At 42.4% G+C, this 16573-nt stretch overlaps 2 protein-coding genes across 3 annotated transcripts in view; one reads left to right on the top strand and one right to left on the bottom strand.

The window, feature by feature from the left end:
* HPCA (hippocalcin) overlaps positions 1–10440 on the top strand; it is a 44399-nt gene extending 33959 nt beyond the window's left edge. For both annotated transcript variants that reach the window (XM_073615344.1, XM_073615343.1), the window contains exons 3-4: positions 7875–7980; positions 8146–10440. In XM_073615344.1, the coding sequence (XP_073471445.1) occupies positions 7875–7980; positions 8146–8243 (204 nt within the window). In that variant the 3' untranslated portion in view covers positions 8244–10440. The remainder of the gene's footprint in view (positions 1–7874; positions 7981–8145) is intronic.
* A 4215-nt stretch (positions 10441–14655) lies between these two features.
* Positions 14656–16573, bottom strand: part of TMEM54 (transmembrane protein 54) — a 55517-nt gene continuing 53599 nt past the window's right edge. The window contains exon 6 of the mRNA XM_073615341.1: positions 14656–16524. Within this exon, the coding sequence (XP_073471442.1) occupies positions 16438–16524 (87 nt within the window). The 3' untranslated portion in view covers positions 14656–16437. The remainder of the gene's footprint in view (positions 16525–16573) is intronic.

Genomic DNA, 16573 nt, shown 5'->3' with positions numbered 1-16573 from the left:
TGCGACATGAAAGACGCGCGATTTTGCTGTGATTTTGATGTAACTTTAACTGCTTGCCGCCCACCGTCAAATGACGGTGGGGCGGTGCAGCTCTCGTTCTTGGACGCCGTCATAATGGCCGCGCACACTGGGGTGCGCAACGCGGCCGCGCCGTGTTGCTAGCCGTGTCCGCGCCTCTTTAACCATGTGATCGGCTGTGTCCAATCACAGCCGGTCACATGTAAACCAGAAAGTGCCTTTAATCGTCTCTCCTCGCCTCACACTGACAGCGTGTGAGGAGAGCCGATCATCTCCTCACAGGGGGACATGTAGCAATGTAATCAGGGCACTGATCATCAGTGCCCTGATTACAATAGTGCAACACAGTGTCACCAATCAGTGCCCACCAACGCCAGCTATCAGTGGCAGCAATCACTGCCCACAAGTGCCACCAATCAGTGCCCATTAGTGATGCCAGTCAGTGCTGGCAATCAGTGCCACCTATTACTGCTGCCCATCAATGCCCATCAGTGTCATCCATCAGTGCCACCCATCAATGCCCATCAGTACCACCTATCCGTGCCCACCAGTGCCACCTATCAGTGCTGCCTATCAGTGCGGCATATTAGTGCCTCCTCATCAGTGCCACCTATTTTTTCCCCCAAAAGTGCCGCCTCATCAATGCTCACCAGTTCAGGCTATCAGTGCCTATCAGTGCCGCCTCATCAGCGCACATCAGTGAAGGTGAAAAATTACTTACAAAATTTACTGACAGAAAAAAAGTAAAAAACATTTTTTTTTCCAAATTTTTGGTCTTTTTTTTGTAAAAAATAAAAAACCCAGCACTGATTAAATACCACCAAAAGAAAAGAAAGAAAATGATAAATTGTTTGGGTAGAGTGTAGCAGGACCGCGCAATTGTCATTCAAAGTGTGACAGCGCTGAAAGCTGAAAAATGGCTTGGGCAGGTAGGGGGTGTAAGTGCCTGGTAGGCAAGTGGTTAAGCAATGCCTGTGTAACCTTGAGGTCTTTGGACCTCAAATTGCATCAAAGTCGGACCAAAGTAGTGCAGGGACTACTTTGAAGTCGTCCACATATGAATGGTACTCATTGGAAATAATGGGCTATGACTTGTCATGTGACTTTGCAGTCCCAAGTCGCACAAGTGTGAAAGGGGCCTTATATGTGCCAGTGTAATTAGTAAACCCCTGCCACACTGCATAGCCAGGCAAGTGACAACCCTATGTCCTAATTCAGCTTTGCAGTTTTTTGGTTTTCCATCTGCAGCCTGTCCTTTGGGCATCAAATCCTTATCATCATCATCATCATCATCATCTCTGTCCAGTAAGCTGGGAAATCAAACAGGAAGCTGTAAAGCTGAGCAGAAGGGTTATGACTAAGGCTCGGTTCACACTGGGACGACTTGGGATCCGACTTGTCGCCCCTCAAGTCGCCCCAAATCGCCCCAGAAAGAGATTCACATGACAGTGAATGGGAGCGTCTTAATAGACACTACTGAAGTCGCTCCGACTTCAGAGCGTACTCCCTGTACTACTTGGATCCGACTTGGTAGGCGACCTGTACCATAGAAATCAATGGAAGTCGCCTCCAAGTCAGATCTCTCTCTAAAGTCAAGCGACTTTGCAGGCAAAAAATTTCGTTTGCCCAGGCAAACCCCTCCCTCCCAGAGAGCTGATTGTCCTGTGATTGGCCACAGCCGAAGTCGCCTGTCCTGGAGGCGACTTGAAGTCGCGTTGTAATTTGCTAAAGTCGCGTTGAAGCCGCGTTGAAGTCGCCGTGCAAAGTCGCGCTGAAGTCGTGTTGCCCCTGTGTGAATCGAGCCTAAGGCCGGCCATACACATTAAACAGTACCTGCAGCTCTCTGAATACTAGAGCAATGACTGCATCATATTAGAAGCAGTTACTAGTTGGCTGATAATTTTCTCCCAGCTTCTTTGACTTTGTCGAAATTTGTCGAGTGGGGCGGTGCCAACAAAGCTACCCACAGTTTGAACACTGGCAGATTCAACAGGAATCTGCCCAAAATTTAAGTTGTGTATGTCCAACTTAAAGAATAAGTTCACATTTTTTTTTCTGAATTCCTGCTCCAATATGCATCAATAGGCTCAGTTCACATATATGCGAATAGGATGCATTTTGAACCGCATCCCAAGGACAGACCTTGGGATGTGACACAGGAAGGAGTTTACCAGTTGACCACATTAGCACACACCCTGCATTTGGCCTCCCCCTTCCAGAAGATCACTACCACCCCTCATCAGGGGCATGTTTTTCTCATGCAATCAGCGAATATCGTTCTCATTAAATACACATGCAGTAATCATTCATTTGGCAGAGTGTGCAGAGGATGAGCAATCAAATAACTGCCTATGTGGATAGAGTTGTAATATTGAAAACAGGAAAAGTATGTCCTGGGTTCTGTAAAGCTCACCATACACTATACAATCTGATTGTACAATTTTTCTTTTAGAGCTACCTTCAACTATGTAGTGCAAGGCCTGATTGGCTACAGAGTGGCTGCATAAATGGTGTGTCCTTCTTCTATCATATAGTTTTGGTAAATGTAATGGAGATCGTACAAAAATTGTACAATCAGATTGTATAGTGTTTGGCCACCTTTATACACCTAAAAATAACTAGTTGTGCTTATGGTGCCATTAATTGTTAACAGCACATCCAACACAAAAGCAAACACACATTTTGCCACATGAAAAAAAACTAGCGAAAAATGCAGCAAAACGCACAGTAAAAAACATGCAACCAGGAACACACCAAAATGTCCCATGAGCTACTTTGCCACGTGTAGGGCAGACCACTAACATCAACAGGCTGCCTTGTACGTGTCATGGTAAAAATGCGCCCTTCCAGTAACACTAAGTGAAATTGGTGGGTTTACACAAGAACAATGAAACTCCATTCACCTTTCATTTCTGAACGTATGGCAAACCACACACAGAAAATGCGCACTTTGCCTTGCCTTTCAGAAACACGCTGCCAATGTGCCAAAAAGCATGTTAAAAAACGCATCAGGCTCTAAAAAAAAAAGTTATGGAGCTGCTGTGGCACGATTGTTGCGCGTAGGGCAGCCCATTCAAGTGAATAGGCTGCCCTATACGTGACAAGTGAAAATGCTCCAAAACGCATGCGGGAATGTGTGTTCACACTACGCAGAGATGTGAACGGGGCTTGACAGCTGATTGTCTCCACCCACTCCCTCCTATGTACTTGTATAAAGCTGGCCATACACTACGCAATCTGATTGCACAATCTCTGTACAATTTTCTTTTAGATTTACTAGAACTATGCAATAAGAGAACCCACCTATCTATCCATTGATTCTGTATCCAATCAGACAGGCCCTAGCCCTACAAAGTTGATCTAAACCAAACTTTCTAAAGAAAGGGCCAATTTACTGTCCTTAAAACTTTAGGGGGACAAAACTGTGCCTAGTAGGAGTAAACGATGACTGATCTTTGGTATTAGGAGAAATATTTGGTATCAGTTGAAGGAATTATGCCCCATTGTTGGTTTCGGTAGCAGGAATTATACCCCAAGGGCCAGCTAAAAGCAAGCAAAAGGTCGCATCCGCCCCAGGGCCACAGTTTGGTCACCACTGATCTAAAGGAAATTGTACAATGCGGCCCCAGAGTATAGCATGCAGCCCGGGCCCATCTGGAGGGACACTGGGGATGCTGTACAAACATAGCAGCTGTGGCAGCTTATATTGACAAGCCAGGCAAATGCACGTGGGGAGGGATGCCGGGGATGCTGTAAAAACCTAGCTGATGGATGCAGGACATGTGCTAATGAGGTCAGCTGGTAAACTGCTTCCTGTGTCTTATTGGCTCTCACATCCCAAATCACATACCAGGAAGTCTCTGAAGCTTCCTCTGGCACACAGCAAGGGCTAAGGTAAGGCCTTGTTCTGAAAATCAAAGAAAGCTTGTATCTTTCTGAAACGGAGGTACATTAATGGTATATTGGTACATAGAGGAGCTAGATTTTATTAAAAAAAAAGGTGAACTTAGCCTTTAAGGCTTTACCTTTTTGAAGTAGCCAAATTTGTCTGCCTGTGTTTACTTCTATGCATCACAGCATGTAAAATCTGGTTTCCCCACCAACCTTTTGAACATACAACATTTTAAATGGCTGAACTAGAAGGTTTCGTTCACCTGGGTGTACTACAGCATACACCTGTGTGAGGTGTTTGCCAGGGATGCTCAGGTGTTCAATGCATCCTTGTGCAGGCAATCCCATTCCTGTCAATTGGGGTGCCCTGCCGCTGCTCTCAGATTGACAGCTTTGGCAGTGCATGGCCCCTGCACAGTCATTGTGCGCTCACAACCATGCACCTGTATTCTTGTCAAAGTGGGAGCAGCGGCTGTATCCGTGCAGCCGCTGCATCCCACTGTAGTACACCCTAGGCCTTAAAGTGTTACCTAACCCAGGACTGCATTCACTATATCTGGTCTCCCACAGTACATAGAAATGCAATTATTTTAGTAAATATAAACTGCTAAATACCTTTTCTCATCAGCAGTATATAGCAGCCTTGTAACTTCTATCAGTGTCTATTTAAAGGTTGTAGGAGGAGTGTTCATTCTTCCCTGATTGTTCTATGAGGCTGCAGGACCCCTGACCCTGTGTCTGGGCAGTGCTGATTGGCCCTGTACTGATCACATGCACTCTCCCAAGGAACAAAAAAAACTTCCTAGCAATGCACACCAAACTTAGCATGTGCAGCTCGCCCACAAGGCTCTGTTCTATCGGCAGATAGTTTGGGGACTGTGGAAGAAGGATAGGATCAGAGAAGACAGGATTAAGAAGAGAGGATTAACTCCTTAGGTTCCATAGTGAGCATGCTTTATTGCATATACACGCTTATTTTACTGTTGTGGGTTTAGGAACACTTTAAGACATCAACATATCAGAGATGTTTTTATTTTTTTAGAGATATTCGGCATGCTATTTCTTGCAGTTGCTAAACTTCTCCTTACATGTGATCAGAACTGAGGTTTTCTCCTGTGTTTTATTTCCGGTACCCTCTTGTTCGCCCACATCTTTAAAAAAAAAAAAAAAAAATCTAGGTGATGATTTTTTTTTTTTTTTTTTATTGTTTATAGCATATGTGCGCCTTCTGACAAGAATGTCATTACAGCAGAAGCCATTCCTGGCCTTTTAAATAATTACCTTGCTATAGCTGATCTCCATGTATTCCAGGTCTGTTAGGTAAAGTACAGACCTCTGTCTCTATAAATATAAAATTAAAATGGTGCAACTGCTTGAGTAATATGTTCTTTCTTAGGCAAAACAATTTCATTTTCTGAAACATCGAGACAGAAGCACTGGTGTCATTTTTCCACCCCCTTTTCCCTTGGTCATTCACAGAATGTTATGTTTTCTGTGAACGATTCACTCAATACATGGTGTTCTGTGAATGGCAAAGGGGAGATGGGGTGGATAAATAACATGAACGCTTCTGTGTTTGAGAGCTGCAGCTCCCGCATCTGCAGTGGACCATAAATATATTGGGAGCAGTAATATTCTGTATATAGAAAAGTAATGATTTTAAAAGGACAGAGCAGTGATCTGACCATGACATATACTTTAGCAGGGGTAACATTTGTAGAACTGAGAAAAAAACAAAAAACCCTGTGTCTTGAGTTCTGCTTTAATTAATAAATTACTAATATGGTGTGTAATGTTAGTGAGGTTCTTTTTTTTTTTTTTTTTTGGGAGGGTGCGTGTGATCAACACAGGGCCAATACGCACCGTCCAGACACAGGGTCAGGGGTCATGCAGCCTCATAGGACAGTCCAAGGTGAATGAAAACTCCTCCTACAAGCTTTAACCAGACACTGATAGAAGTCACAAGACTGCTAGATACTTCTGTTGAGAAATATTTTCTAAAATAATTGCATTTCCATATTCTGTGTACTGTGGGAGACCAGATATAGTGAATGCAGGGTCCTGGGTTTAGTAACACTTTCAGTGTAAGTACCTGAAGTTGAGTTAGTATCAGTCTCTTACAATCCCTTATACAACAACATGCATACTGGAAGAGGGAGGGACATGATTGGGAGCCAATCAAATGTACTACATGCACATGTGCTGACAAGGAGCATGCTGTTTCACTATCCAATCAACAGGCTGGGGTGGAGAAAGGACACCATCGTATCCCCTCTATGGTCTAGAACTATAACAGCTAAAAGGATGCCATCTGCCTGGCTGTACTGTGCGGCAGAGCTGTGTAAATCTGAAAACGATATCGATTGAAACACAAATACACGTAAACCAGTTTAAAGGAAAGGGATGGTCGGCACTCAGGATGACATTCAAAATAGTATTTCTTTTTTAAATGCATGTACAAAGCTGTAAAACAGCCTATGCGTTTCGGACATTAGTCCTTAGTACTGATGGACTAACATCCAAAAACGTGGGATATTTTACAGCTTTGTACATGCATTTATTAAAGAGATACTATTTTGGATGTCATCCTCAGTGCCCACCATCCCTTTCCTTTAATCTGGTACGTTGGAGGTGTCAACAGCCTCAAGGTCTGAGCACCGGGCGGAGCTTTTATGTGGGAAAGTTGCTCCTATACACCTATTTTCCTTGCATGTAAAGCAGTTCCCATATATGTACAGTATTTCATTTGTCTATTTAACTGTTTGCCTGGAGTTCAGCTTTAAAGTGGTTGTTAAGCCACTCTAACCTGTATACACCATTAGCACTGTCTCCTATTGTAGTATCCCCCTCTGTGTGTGATTTATAAAAATAAATGCTGCAAATACCCAATTTCATTGCCGAGATTGCGAGCACATGACCAGCCAGCTTTCTCCTTTCCACCTCTGAGAGATGCAGCGGGCGGGGCTGAGATTCCCCTGCTGACCTCAGTCTGGAGGGAAGGAGGAGGATGGGGAGAGAGCTGGCTGGTCATATGATTGCAATCTCAGCTCTTAAATGAGGTATTTACAGCATTTATATTTATAAATCATTTACAGAAGGGAACACTGCAATAGGAGGCAGTGTTGATGGTGTATACAGGTTAGTGTTATGAGAGCAGCAGAAGGGGGGAGGGGCGTCTTACACACAGACAGGGAGGGGAGGGGGGAGGGGGACACAGGCACAGAGAGGAGAGCAGAGAGCAGGCTGCTGATGACAGAGGCACGTAAACTGACCACGGTGTCAGGGCTCAGTAGCCATGATACACTGTGGTCAGTTTACAGAGGCGTGGGGAGAAACTGGCAGGATCAGCCAGGTTTTTTAGGTGTTACAGGGGGCCAAATGACACAGGACAAGCACTGTGTCATATAACATGCTTTAAAGGAGCAGGATCCATTTTATTTCTTTTTGGGTTAACAAATGCTTTAAGGCTTGGTTCACACTGGTGTAACGTGGGAACTACTGCGATTCCTGTGTGGGTTCCCGCATTGCATCTGACTCGCAGGCAATTCACACTGACATCTATAAAGTTAATGACACCCCCAAATCATTTAGCAGATCGCAGTGTGGAATCAAATCGCATAGGTCTGAACACCCATGCGATCCGATTCCAGTGCGGACCAAAAAAGGGTCCTGCACAATTTTGATGCAAATGCGATGCGATTACAGCCATACAGAATGTATGGCTGAATTTGCATCGCACAGACATCAGATGTGCACAGCAATGCCAATCACATGTGATGTCTGGCATCACATATATGTGAACCCCTCCTAAAACAAACATCTAAACATGATGGGTAACAAAGTACAGTCAATATCTGAATTCAGTAAATGTGTACATTTCCTTTGCTGCAGAGATGTATTTCTTTCTGATAAGGAGGGCATGTGATGTCTGATTTTTGACTGAGTTCCCGTGCATTTTTTTTCAGGCAATTTATAAAATGGTTTCCTCTGTAATGAAGATGCCAGAGGACGAGTCCACGCCAGAGAAACGCACAGAGAAAATCTTCCGACAGATGGACACAAATAATGATGGTAAGATGGGAACATGTTTGAGTAATTTATTCTTTTCTCCATGACTTAATGAGCTATGTTTTGTATTTATGATTGCCACGTTGTAGATTTTCTGTGGTCTGCCCCCAAGTTTGGTTAAAATACCACTTCTGCTTACCTTTTTATCTGTGTTGCTTATCGTTCTAGGTAAATTATCGCTGGAGGAGTTCATTAAAGGTGCCAAAAGTGACCCATCTATTGTGCGGTTACTGCAGTGTGACCCCAGCACAGCATCACAGTTCTGAAGCTGTCTGCAGCCTGGGAACCATCCAATTCATCTAGTGGCTGTGCCTCGCCTCTGCACAGCGGCCTGTCCCAGAATCCTTTTGGGCATTAGATGGACTTGAAAGCACTGCCAGTCAATCAGCCCACTTCCTACCCCCTATTTATTACTATAAAACTTGTATTATGTTTATTGTATGGAGTAACCATGGATTGCATGGAGATTTGGGGCACAGGGGTGGGTAGGGCATAATAAAGTGTCTAAAGGGACCAGATGCACATTGAAATAGTAAGAGATGCTACGAAATAGAGTAAGTGACCACCAGCTGCCTTGCTTTGATATATACTTTGTGGCAGTGAGTTGAGGTGGTCTTTACTGAAGTGAGCAAAAGTGGAACTGGTTGCACTAAAGCAGGGAGTAACTATGCACGCTATATTTATTTATTTATTAGGGGATGAGAGAGATGGTAGTAGTCTATTATGTTGTTTAGATATGCACTTTCCTTTGTATCCTTCTTCCTTCATTTCATTATAGGGAACCCCTTTGACCTAGTATCCTTCTGTTCTGGGTGGGGGATTTGCATATAATTAGACCCTACTTCGTTTTTATTATAACTGAATCGGCTCTTAATACTTGTAACTTTTCATTACAAAGTGACAAACTTTCCATCCATGCATATATTGCCAGGTATATTATTTGTATGTATATTATGTGTGCATCCTTACAGCAATAGAATGAAGAAACCTAGCTGCACTAAAAGTTGCTTCTATAGGAAAGAATATTTTTTAATAGTATTGATGTGTTTTTATTATACTAACTGCCTGTCACTAAAAACAAAGTAATGTTATATAAAGAGATAACATAAGATCAGGTGTCTTTAGATTCTCCAATGGTTTAAATGAGTGCTTCCATATCGCTGTATAATTTTATATGCTCAGTAACATGTGAATGCTCCCCATACCCGTGAAAAAGTGGTGATTCATTAGGATTGGCATTTGTCTGTTCTGTCTTACGTGATCATTAATTCACTTTGTGGGCATTGATGATTAGGTATGATATTTTTGGGTCATGTATGAACTGTTCATAATTTCTCCTGCATTTTTGAATTGGTATTGCAGAATTTTGCAACAGCAACAGATACTAGTGAGGTTAAAGCGTTTGTAAAGGTGTTTTTTTTTTTTTTTTTAAAATAACAAACATGTTATACTTACCTTCACTGTGCAGCTCGTTCTGCACAGAGTGGCCCCGAACCTCGTCTTCTGGGGTCCCTCGGCGGCTGTTTCAGCTCCTCCCCGCAAGCATTCACCACCTTAATGCGAGCTCCCTCGCACGGTGGTGAGTGCTTGCGGGCGCGCTCCCGTGATACAGCCGGCGGCTATAGCCGCTCGCTGTATCACTCGGCCCCGCCCCCCGGCGCGCCGCGTCATCGGATGTGATTGACAGCAGCGCGAGCCAATGGCTGCGCTGCTTTCAATCCATCCACTGCAGCCAATCAGCGGCCAGGGTGTGCGGAGGAACAGATGTCGGGAACGCGAAGCTGACTTTCGAGGCGTCAGGTAAGTAAAACGGGGGGGCTGGGGGCGGCGGTTCTGTCAGAAGTTTTTTCACCTTAATGCATAGAATGCATTAAGGTGAAAAAATTTTTACCTTTACAACCCCTTTAAGGCTTAGCCGGCACAGGGCAAGGCTTTGCACAATGATGGTAGGTCACATTTCATTTGTGTTTGGGGGTCTGACTTCTTTAAATCAGCTAGAGGCTGCTGCAAAGGTGTTGTACAGTGACACTCGCATTAATGAAGACACTTGTATTCATGTGTCAGTCAGTGCTACAGGCTGTGCTAGTAAAATTGCAATTGTAAGATGCAGAATTTTCATACAGGAGCTTGACTATAAAGAGAGCAAAGAACATGGAATTACTTTCTTGACCACCAGTATTTTAGTGTTTCCTAATAAAGCAGCTTAAATTTTCATAATGCATCCTGACAGTTTGTCAGTAAATGCCTCTATTATTAAGGGGTGTAACCACTGTGCTATTTGGTTACTCATACAGTGCATCCGGAAAATATTTACAGTGCTTCACTTTTTTCTACATTTTGTTATGTTACAGCCTTATTCCAAAATGGATTAAATTCATTATTTTCCTCAAAATTCTACAAACAATACCCCGTAATGACAACGTGAAAGAAGTTTGTTTAAAATCTTTGCAAATGTATTAAAAATAACAAAATGAAAAAATCACATGTACATAAGTGTTCACAGCCTTTGCCATGACACTCAAAATTGAGCTCAGGTACATCCTGTTTCCACTGATCATCTTTGAGATGTTTCAACAAATCGATTGGAGTCCATCTGTGGTAAATTCAGTTGATTGGACATGATTTGGAAAGGCACACACCTGTCTCTATAAAGGTCCCACAGTTAACGGTGCATGTCAGAGCACATACCAAGCAATGAAGTCCAAGGAATTGTCTGTGGACCTCTGAGATAGGATTGTATGAAGGCACATATCTGGGGATGGGTATAGAAAAATTTCTGCAATGAGCACAGTGGCCTCCATCATCCGTAAATAGAAGAAGTTTAAAACCACCAGGACTCGTCCTAGAGCGGGCCACCAGGCCAAACTGAGCAATCGGGGGAGAAGGGCCTTAGTCAGGGAGGTGACCAAAAACCTAATGGTCACTCTGACAGAGCTTCAGCGTTTCTCTGCGGAGAGAGGAGAACCTTCCAGAAGAACAACCATCTCTGCAGCACTCCACCAATCAGGCCTGTATGTTAGAGTGGCCAGATGGAAGCCACTCCCCAGGAAAAGGCACATGACAGCATGCCTAGAGTTTGCCAAAAGGCACCTGAAGGACTCTGACCATGAGAAACAAAATTCTCTGGTCTGATGAAACAAAGATTAAACACTTTGGCCTAAAATGGCAAGCGCCATGTCTGGAGGGAACCAGGCAGTGCACATCACCTGTAAACAGAAAAGAAAAAAGTCTAACCCTGCGCTTACCCAACGACTCAGCAGCTCACACAACAAATAAGGATTTTGTCTAAAATTACAAGTGCACAAACAAGTGTAGCGCTAAAGGTATTGCAAGCTTATGATATTACATATACATAACAAGAGTTTGAAAAAGAAACGAAAAAAGTCTTAATCAATTCTTAGTGCACAAAAACACAGTCTCTGGTAATCTTCAGATGTCACTTTAAATGCGGAAAATTATTCATAATCCAATGGTTGCATGCAACTTCCTAATCACCACGTGGATAACTCATACGAAGAAGTGAGTGTGATGAACCCTCCACACAGAAAAAATGAAGGCTTACCAGAGGGGTTGGACTCATAGGAAGATATGCTCAATGAGTCAACCAGGCTTGTATCACCAACAGGTAATAAAAGGAGGGGACCTCTCAACTGGATGACAGCAGAACTCCAAACTTGTCCAGAACCGTAAGGGAACCCTCTTTATAATTATAGTTAAAAAAAAAAAAAAAAAAAAAGCGCTTCATGTAAAATTATGGCAGGCAGTGGGAGACTCCACTGCCTGCCATAATTTTACATGAAGCGCTTTTTTACTACAGAAATGTAAGTTGTTTACCTATTTTAAATAAATTTGTTTTACAAACGGTATTATGCTATGTGGCCCCTTTTTATTTCATATGGGCTATTCCCCTGAGACGGTCCATTGGACGGGTTGCCATCCATTATAAAGAGGGTTCCCTTACGGTTCTGGACAAGTTTGGAGTTCTGCTGTCATCCAGTTGAGAGGTCCCCTCCTTTTATTACCTGTTGGTGATACAAGCCTGGTTGACTCATTGAGCATATGTTCCTATGAGTCCAACCCCTCTGGTAAGCCTTCATTTTTTCCATGTGGAGGGTTCATCACACTCACTTCTTCGTATGAGTTATCCACGTGGTGATTAGGAAGTTGCATGCAACCATTGGATTATGAATAATTTTCCGCATTTAAAGTGACATCTGAAGATTACCAGAGACTGTGTTTTTGTGCACTAAGAATTGATTAAGACTTTTTTCTTTTCTTTTTCAAACTCTTGTTATGTATATGTAATATCATAAGCTTGCAATACCTTTAGCGCTACACTTGTTTGTGCAACTGCACATCACCTGGCCAATACCATCCCTACATTGAAGCATGGTGGTGACAGCATCATGCTGTGGGGGTGTTTTTCAACGGCAGGAACTGGGAAACTAGTCAGGTTCGAGGAAAAGATGAATGCAGCAATGTACAGAGACATCCTTGATGAAAACCTGCTCCAGAGTGCTCCGCACCTCGGACTGGGGCGAAGGTTCATCTTCCAACAGGACAACGACCCTAAGCACACAGCCAAGATAACAAAGGAATGACTATGGGACAACTCTGTGAATGTCTTTGAGTGGCCCAGCCAGAGCCCAGACTTGAACCTGTTTGAACATCTCTGGAGAGATCTGAAAATGGCTGTGCACCGACGCTTCCCATCCAACCTGATGGAACTTGAGAGGTCCTGCAAAGAAGAATGAGAGAAACTGCCCAAAAATAGGTGTGCCAAGCTTGTAGCATTATACACAAAAAGACTTGAGGCTGTAAATGGTGCCAAAGGTACTTCAACAAAGTATTGAGCAAAGGCTGTGAATACTTATGTACATGTGATTTTTTTTTTTTTTTATAAACTTGCAAAGATTTCAAACAAACTTCTTTCATGTTGTCATTTTGGGGTATTATTTGTAGAATTTTGAGGAAAATAATGAATTTTATCAATTTTGGAATAAGGCTGTAACATAATGAAATGTGAAAAGAGTGAAAAGATTGAAGCACTGTGAATACTTTCTGGATGCACTGTAAATAAAGAGTACAGTAAGGCCGGTCATAGGTGGAGCGATTTTCTTTCCTGCAGCCACGGGTTGCAGGAAAGAAAATCACTCGATTCCCCCATCAACACAGTCAGTGTTGATGGGGGAACCCCTCCTGAGGAGCCATTGTGTTCTCCTGGCGGGGGAAGCCATCCCCATTGGGAGAACACAGTGATTATTGCTAGTGGCTATAACAGCCGCTAGCAATAATCGCATGTAGAATCTGAACAGGCTAGATAGATCAACTTGGGTACACTCAGCCTGCCCATACATGGTTTCAATCCGTCTACGGCAGGCTTAACTTGTAACAACCAATTAGAAATCAGAATTTAGGATTCTGATTTCTGTGTGGTGGTTATGGAATAAGGACGCAGAAACCACATATCATTAGCACTTCAGCAGTTAATTCAGCTATCTAGATACACGATTTGAGCAGACACCCTTGAAACCCTGATACTATGTATGTAATACACAATACAGTCTTGGAGCATGTGGAAATTTTTCTTATTATTCAGTCACATTAACTACTTTTCCTGGGCCATAGAGAATTTGCTGAAAAGTAACACTAATGCGTGGATGGCATTGTTCACATTGTTTTGTTTTTTTGTTTTTTGTTTTGTTTTTTTCATAAAAAAGTTAAAAAATGAGTTGTATATTTTCTGGAGTTTCTTTTTTGAGCCACACGAACAATGAATGATTGTTTGTTTTTAGCCTTTGTATAACCACGTGAAAGAAGGCCGAACATCTGTGTCAGCTATAACCTTTTGAGAACATACACAAAGCTATGAAGGGCACTACTATATTGAGTACTATTATGTTGGTTATATTCGGTTGTGATTAATATGGACCCACATATAACAGCCTGTTGACTTGGTTTTGTTTTGTTAAGTGCCCATTTGACCATTGGGAGTCTGCTCCATGCGCAGCTGACCTCTGCAGAGTAAGGGCCCTTTCACACTTACAATTTGCAGTAATGTATGCGTTTTTTTGTTTTTTTTTTTACACTGCATAGATTTATACACATCTTTGTACATTTTATACATGCATTTATGTGCGCTTTTGTGTCTTTTTAAACATGTGGTTTTTTGTTGATGCATATAAGTAAGGGAGTAAAATTGGATATTGGTATTGAAATTTTCCATGGTGGAGATGTGTTAGAAAAAGAAGAAAAAACGCACAAAAATGCATGACACGTGTTTTTATGCATTTAACAGTAATTTTCCATGAATGCTTATTTGATTATTACTGTTATAGGACAGCATATGACCTCCTATGTAACAGTACTCTGGTCTAACCGTAAATCTAGGCCTGAATACTGCCACATTATGGACGGGGCATTGTCACCCAACACCTCAGACGGTAGGTATTTAGGTGGCTTCTGCAACAGAAGCAGCAGCAGGGGATCGCTGCAGAGGTAAGTATCACTGGGTCAGTAAGGAGGTCCCCTTCTCACAGACACTGTCACCTTGCCCTAATTAGGTAAAGTGACAGTGTCTCTTTTGTGTTTGTGAAAAAAAAAGCTACATGGCATATTTTTATAATATCCTAAGTAGTAGCGCATAGGTACAAACCAACCACATGGTACTCAATGGGATTTCTACCTAAACTGCTTTTTAATGCAGTAAACCTATTTTTTTACTACAGGAAAAACAAACAAGTGTGAACAGACCCTGAGGCTGTGAAAAAAACATAAATGGTGTGTGCTGAGGTCAAAGGCTGAACCTTGTATGTCTGCAATACACAAAACCTGCTCTGTAAGTGAGGCTGGCCGAGTGCAGCAATTATGTTATTGGTAATTTTTTATCACTGTAAAGTCCCCAGAACAGGGGAAACACTATTTTTTCTATAACAAATAAAGCCTTGTATCAATGTCTAAATGTTGTATTGCTTCAGTTACCATGCACATTTCTCATCTGATGGTTACTATGACATCAAGTTGCTTTTGGAGTGCAACATAATCTTGAAAGCACAGTAACTACAAGCACATCCAAGCATCATGATGGTGAAACAGTTTCTTCTGGTGCTGGGGTCTTTGCACTGCTTGATTTTGACATAGGACCCTGATGCCCAACCTGTAATTTACTAAAACTGAAGCAGTTGTGCATAGTAACCCCAATCAGCTTCTAAGTTCAGCTTGTTCAGTTAAGCTTTAAAAATTAAAGCTAATAGGTGATTGGTTGCCATAAACAGCTGCTCTAGATACTGGCTGCTCCAGTCTTAATAACGTCCACCTCACTTTGCGGCCCTCAGGCCCCAGCCGTCAGTAGACATTATTTTCCTTGCCTAGCTGCTTGCTTAGGGCCAGTGAAGGAAAATATAAATTATATTGGTTTCTACTATATAAATAAATTGGTTTCTTTCACACTTTCATCCTTTTTCTGTGCAGACCATTCTTGCTTCTATTTTTTTATTATGTAGCTTTTTAAAATTTAATCATTTTCCATATCTCTATACAAATCTGTAGTATATCTTTAGTTTTGGAATGGTAGCATTACCCGTAGTATATTTGCTGTTTTTGACCATCTCCTAAAGCAGGCATATGCAATTAGCGGACCTCCAGCTGTTGCAAAACTACAAGTTCCATCATGCCTCTGCCTCTGGGTGTTATGCTTGTGACTATCAGAGTCTTACTATGCCTCATGGGACTTTTAGTTCTGCAACAGCTGGAGCTCCGCTAATTGCGTATCCCTGTCCTAAAGTATGTCCAGTCTTTGACCATAGCCTTGCATATGTGCAACCTTTTGGGGATGTTAGAGGCCACGTTTGAGGCCCCATAGAACAAGTAGTTGACCACCACTGACATAGTAGGTGAATGGTCCTAGCACACAGATGAGAATATAGCAGGATAGGGATTGAGGGAAAAGTTAAGTGTTCAGGCCTTAGTTTAGGGGTTAATTGTTGGGAGAATAGAAAACCATGCAACACTGGGTGCCTGAGCATTCAGTCACCAGATCTTGTGAGAATCCTTGCTTGGAGCTTATACAGGGCTTTTCCCTTTTACTCCACTGGATGAACAAGCTAATGAGGGAGCTAAAAAATAAGTCGGGGGGTAGGTGGCTGTGTTAACCTGAAGCTTTGCCCTGCATTTTTATGGTTGGGGGCATTAGGGCTAAGGAACAGTTTAGGATTTATTGTTGAGGGCTATTTTTTCACTTCATGGAAGCTGCAGAGTTATTTGTTCTCGTTGGAGGACCCATACCCTCGAGTCTGCTAGCATAAAGACAAATGGATTAAGTTTTTCTTTTTATAGTAACAAAACTGTTGTGATTTATGTAAGATTTTTAGTTTTGCTGTACACGTTCTCTGTCGATAGGTGTTCAAAGCAAAGTTTAGAGTCTTGATCTGAGAAATCTTTTGTCCAGCTGGTACCTGAGTATTAAACCCTTTCAGTGTAGCTGCCTGAAGCATTCAGCCTTTCTTGCTCTGTTCTACTTTCTTCTTCCACAGAAAAGTGAATTCTGACCTATAGAAAAATGTCACAAGACAAATTAGAAATTACAAGGAGGTTAATG

Source organism: Aquarana catesbeiana, linkage group LG02 (genome assembly GCF_042186555.1).
Source record: "Aquarana catesbeiana isolate 2022-GZ linkage group LG02, ASM4218655v1, whole genome shotgun sequence".
In the NCBI taxonomy this organism is placed as follows: Eukaryota; Metazoa; Chordata; class Amphibia; order Anura; family Ranidae; genus Aquarana; species Aquarana catesbeiana.
Note: the sequence above shows the minus strand (reverse complement) of the source record. Positions and strands in the feature narration are given on the sequence as shown.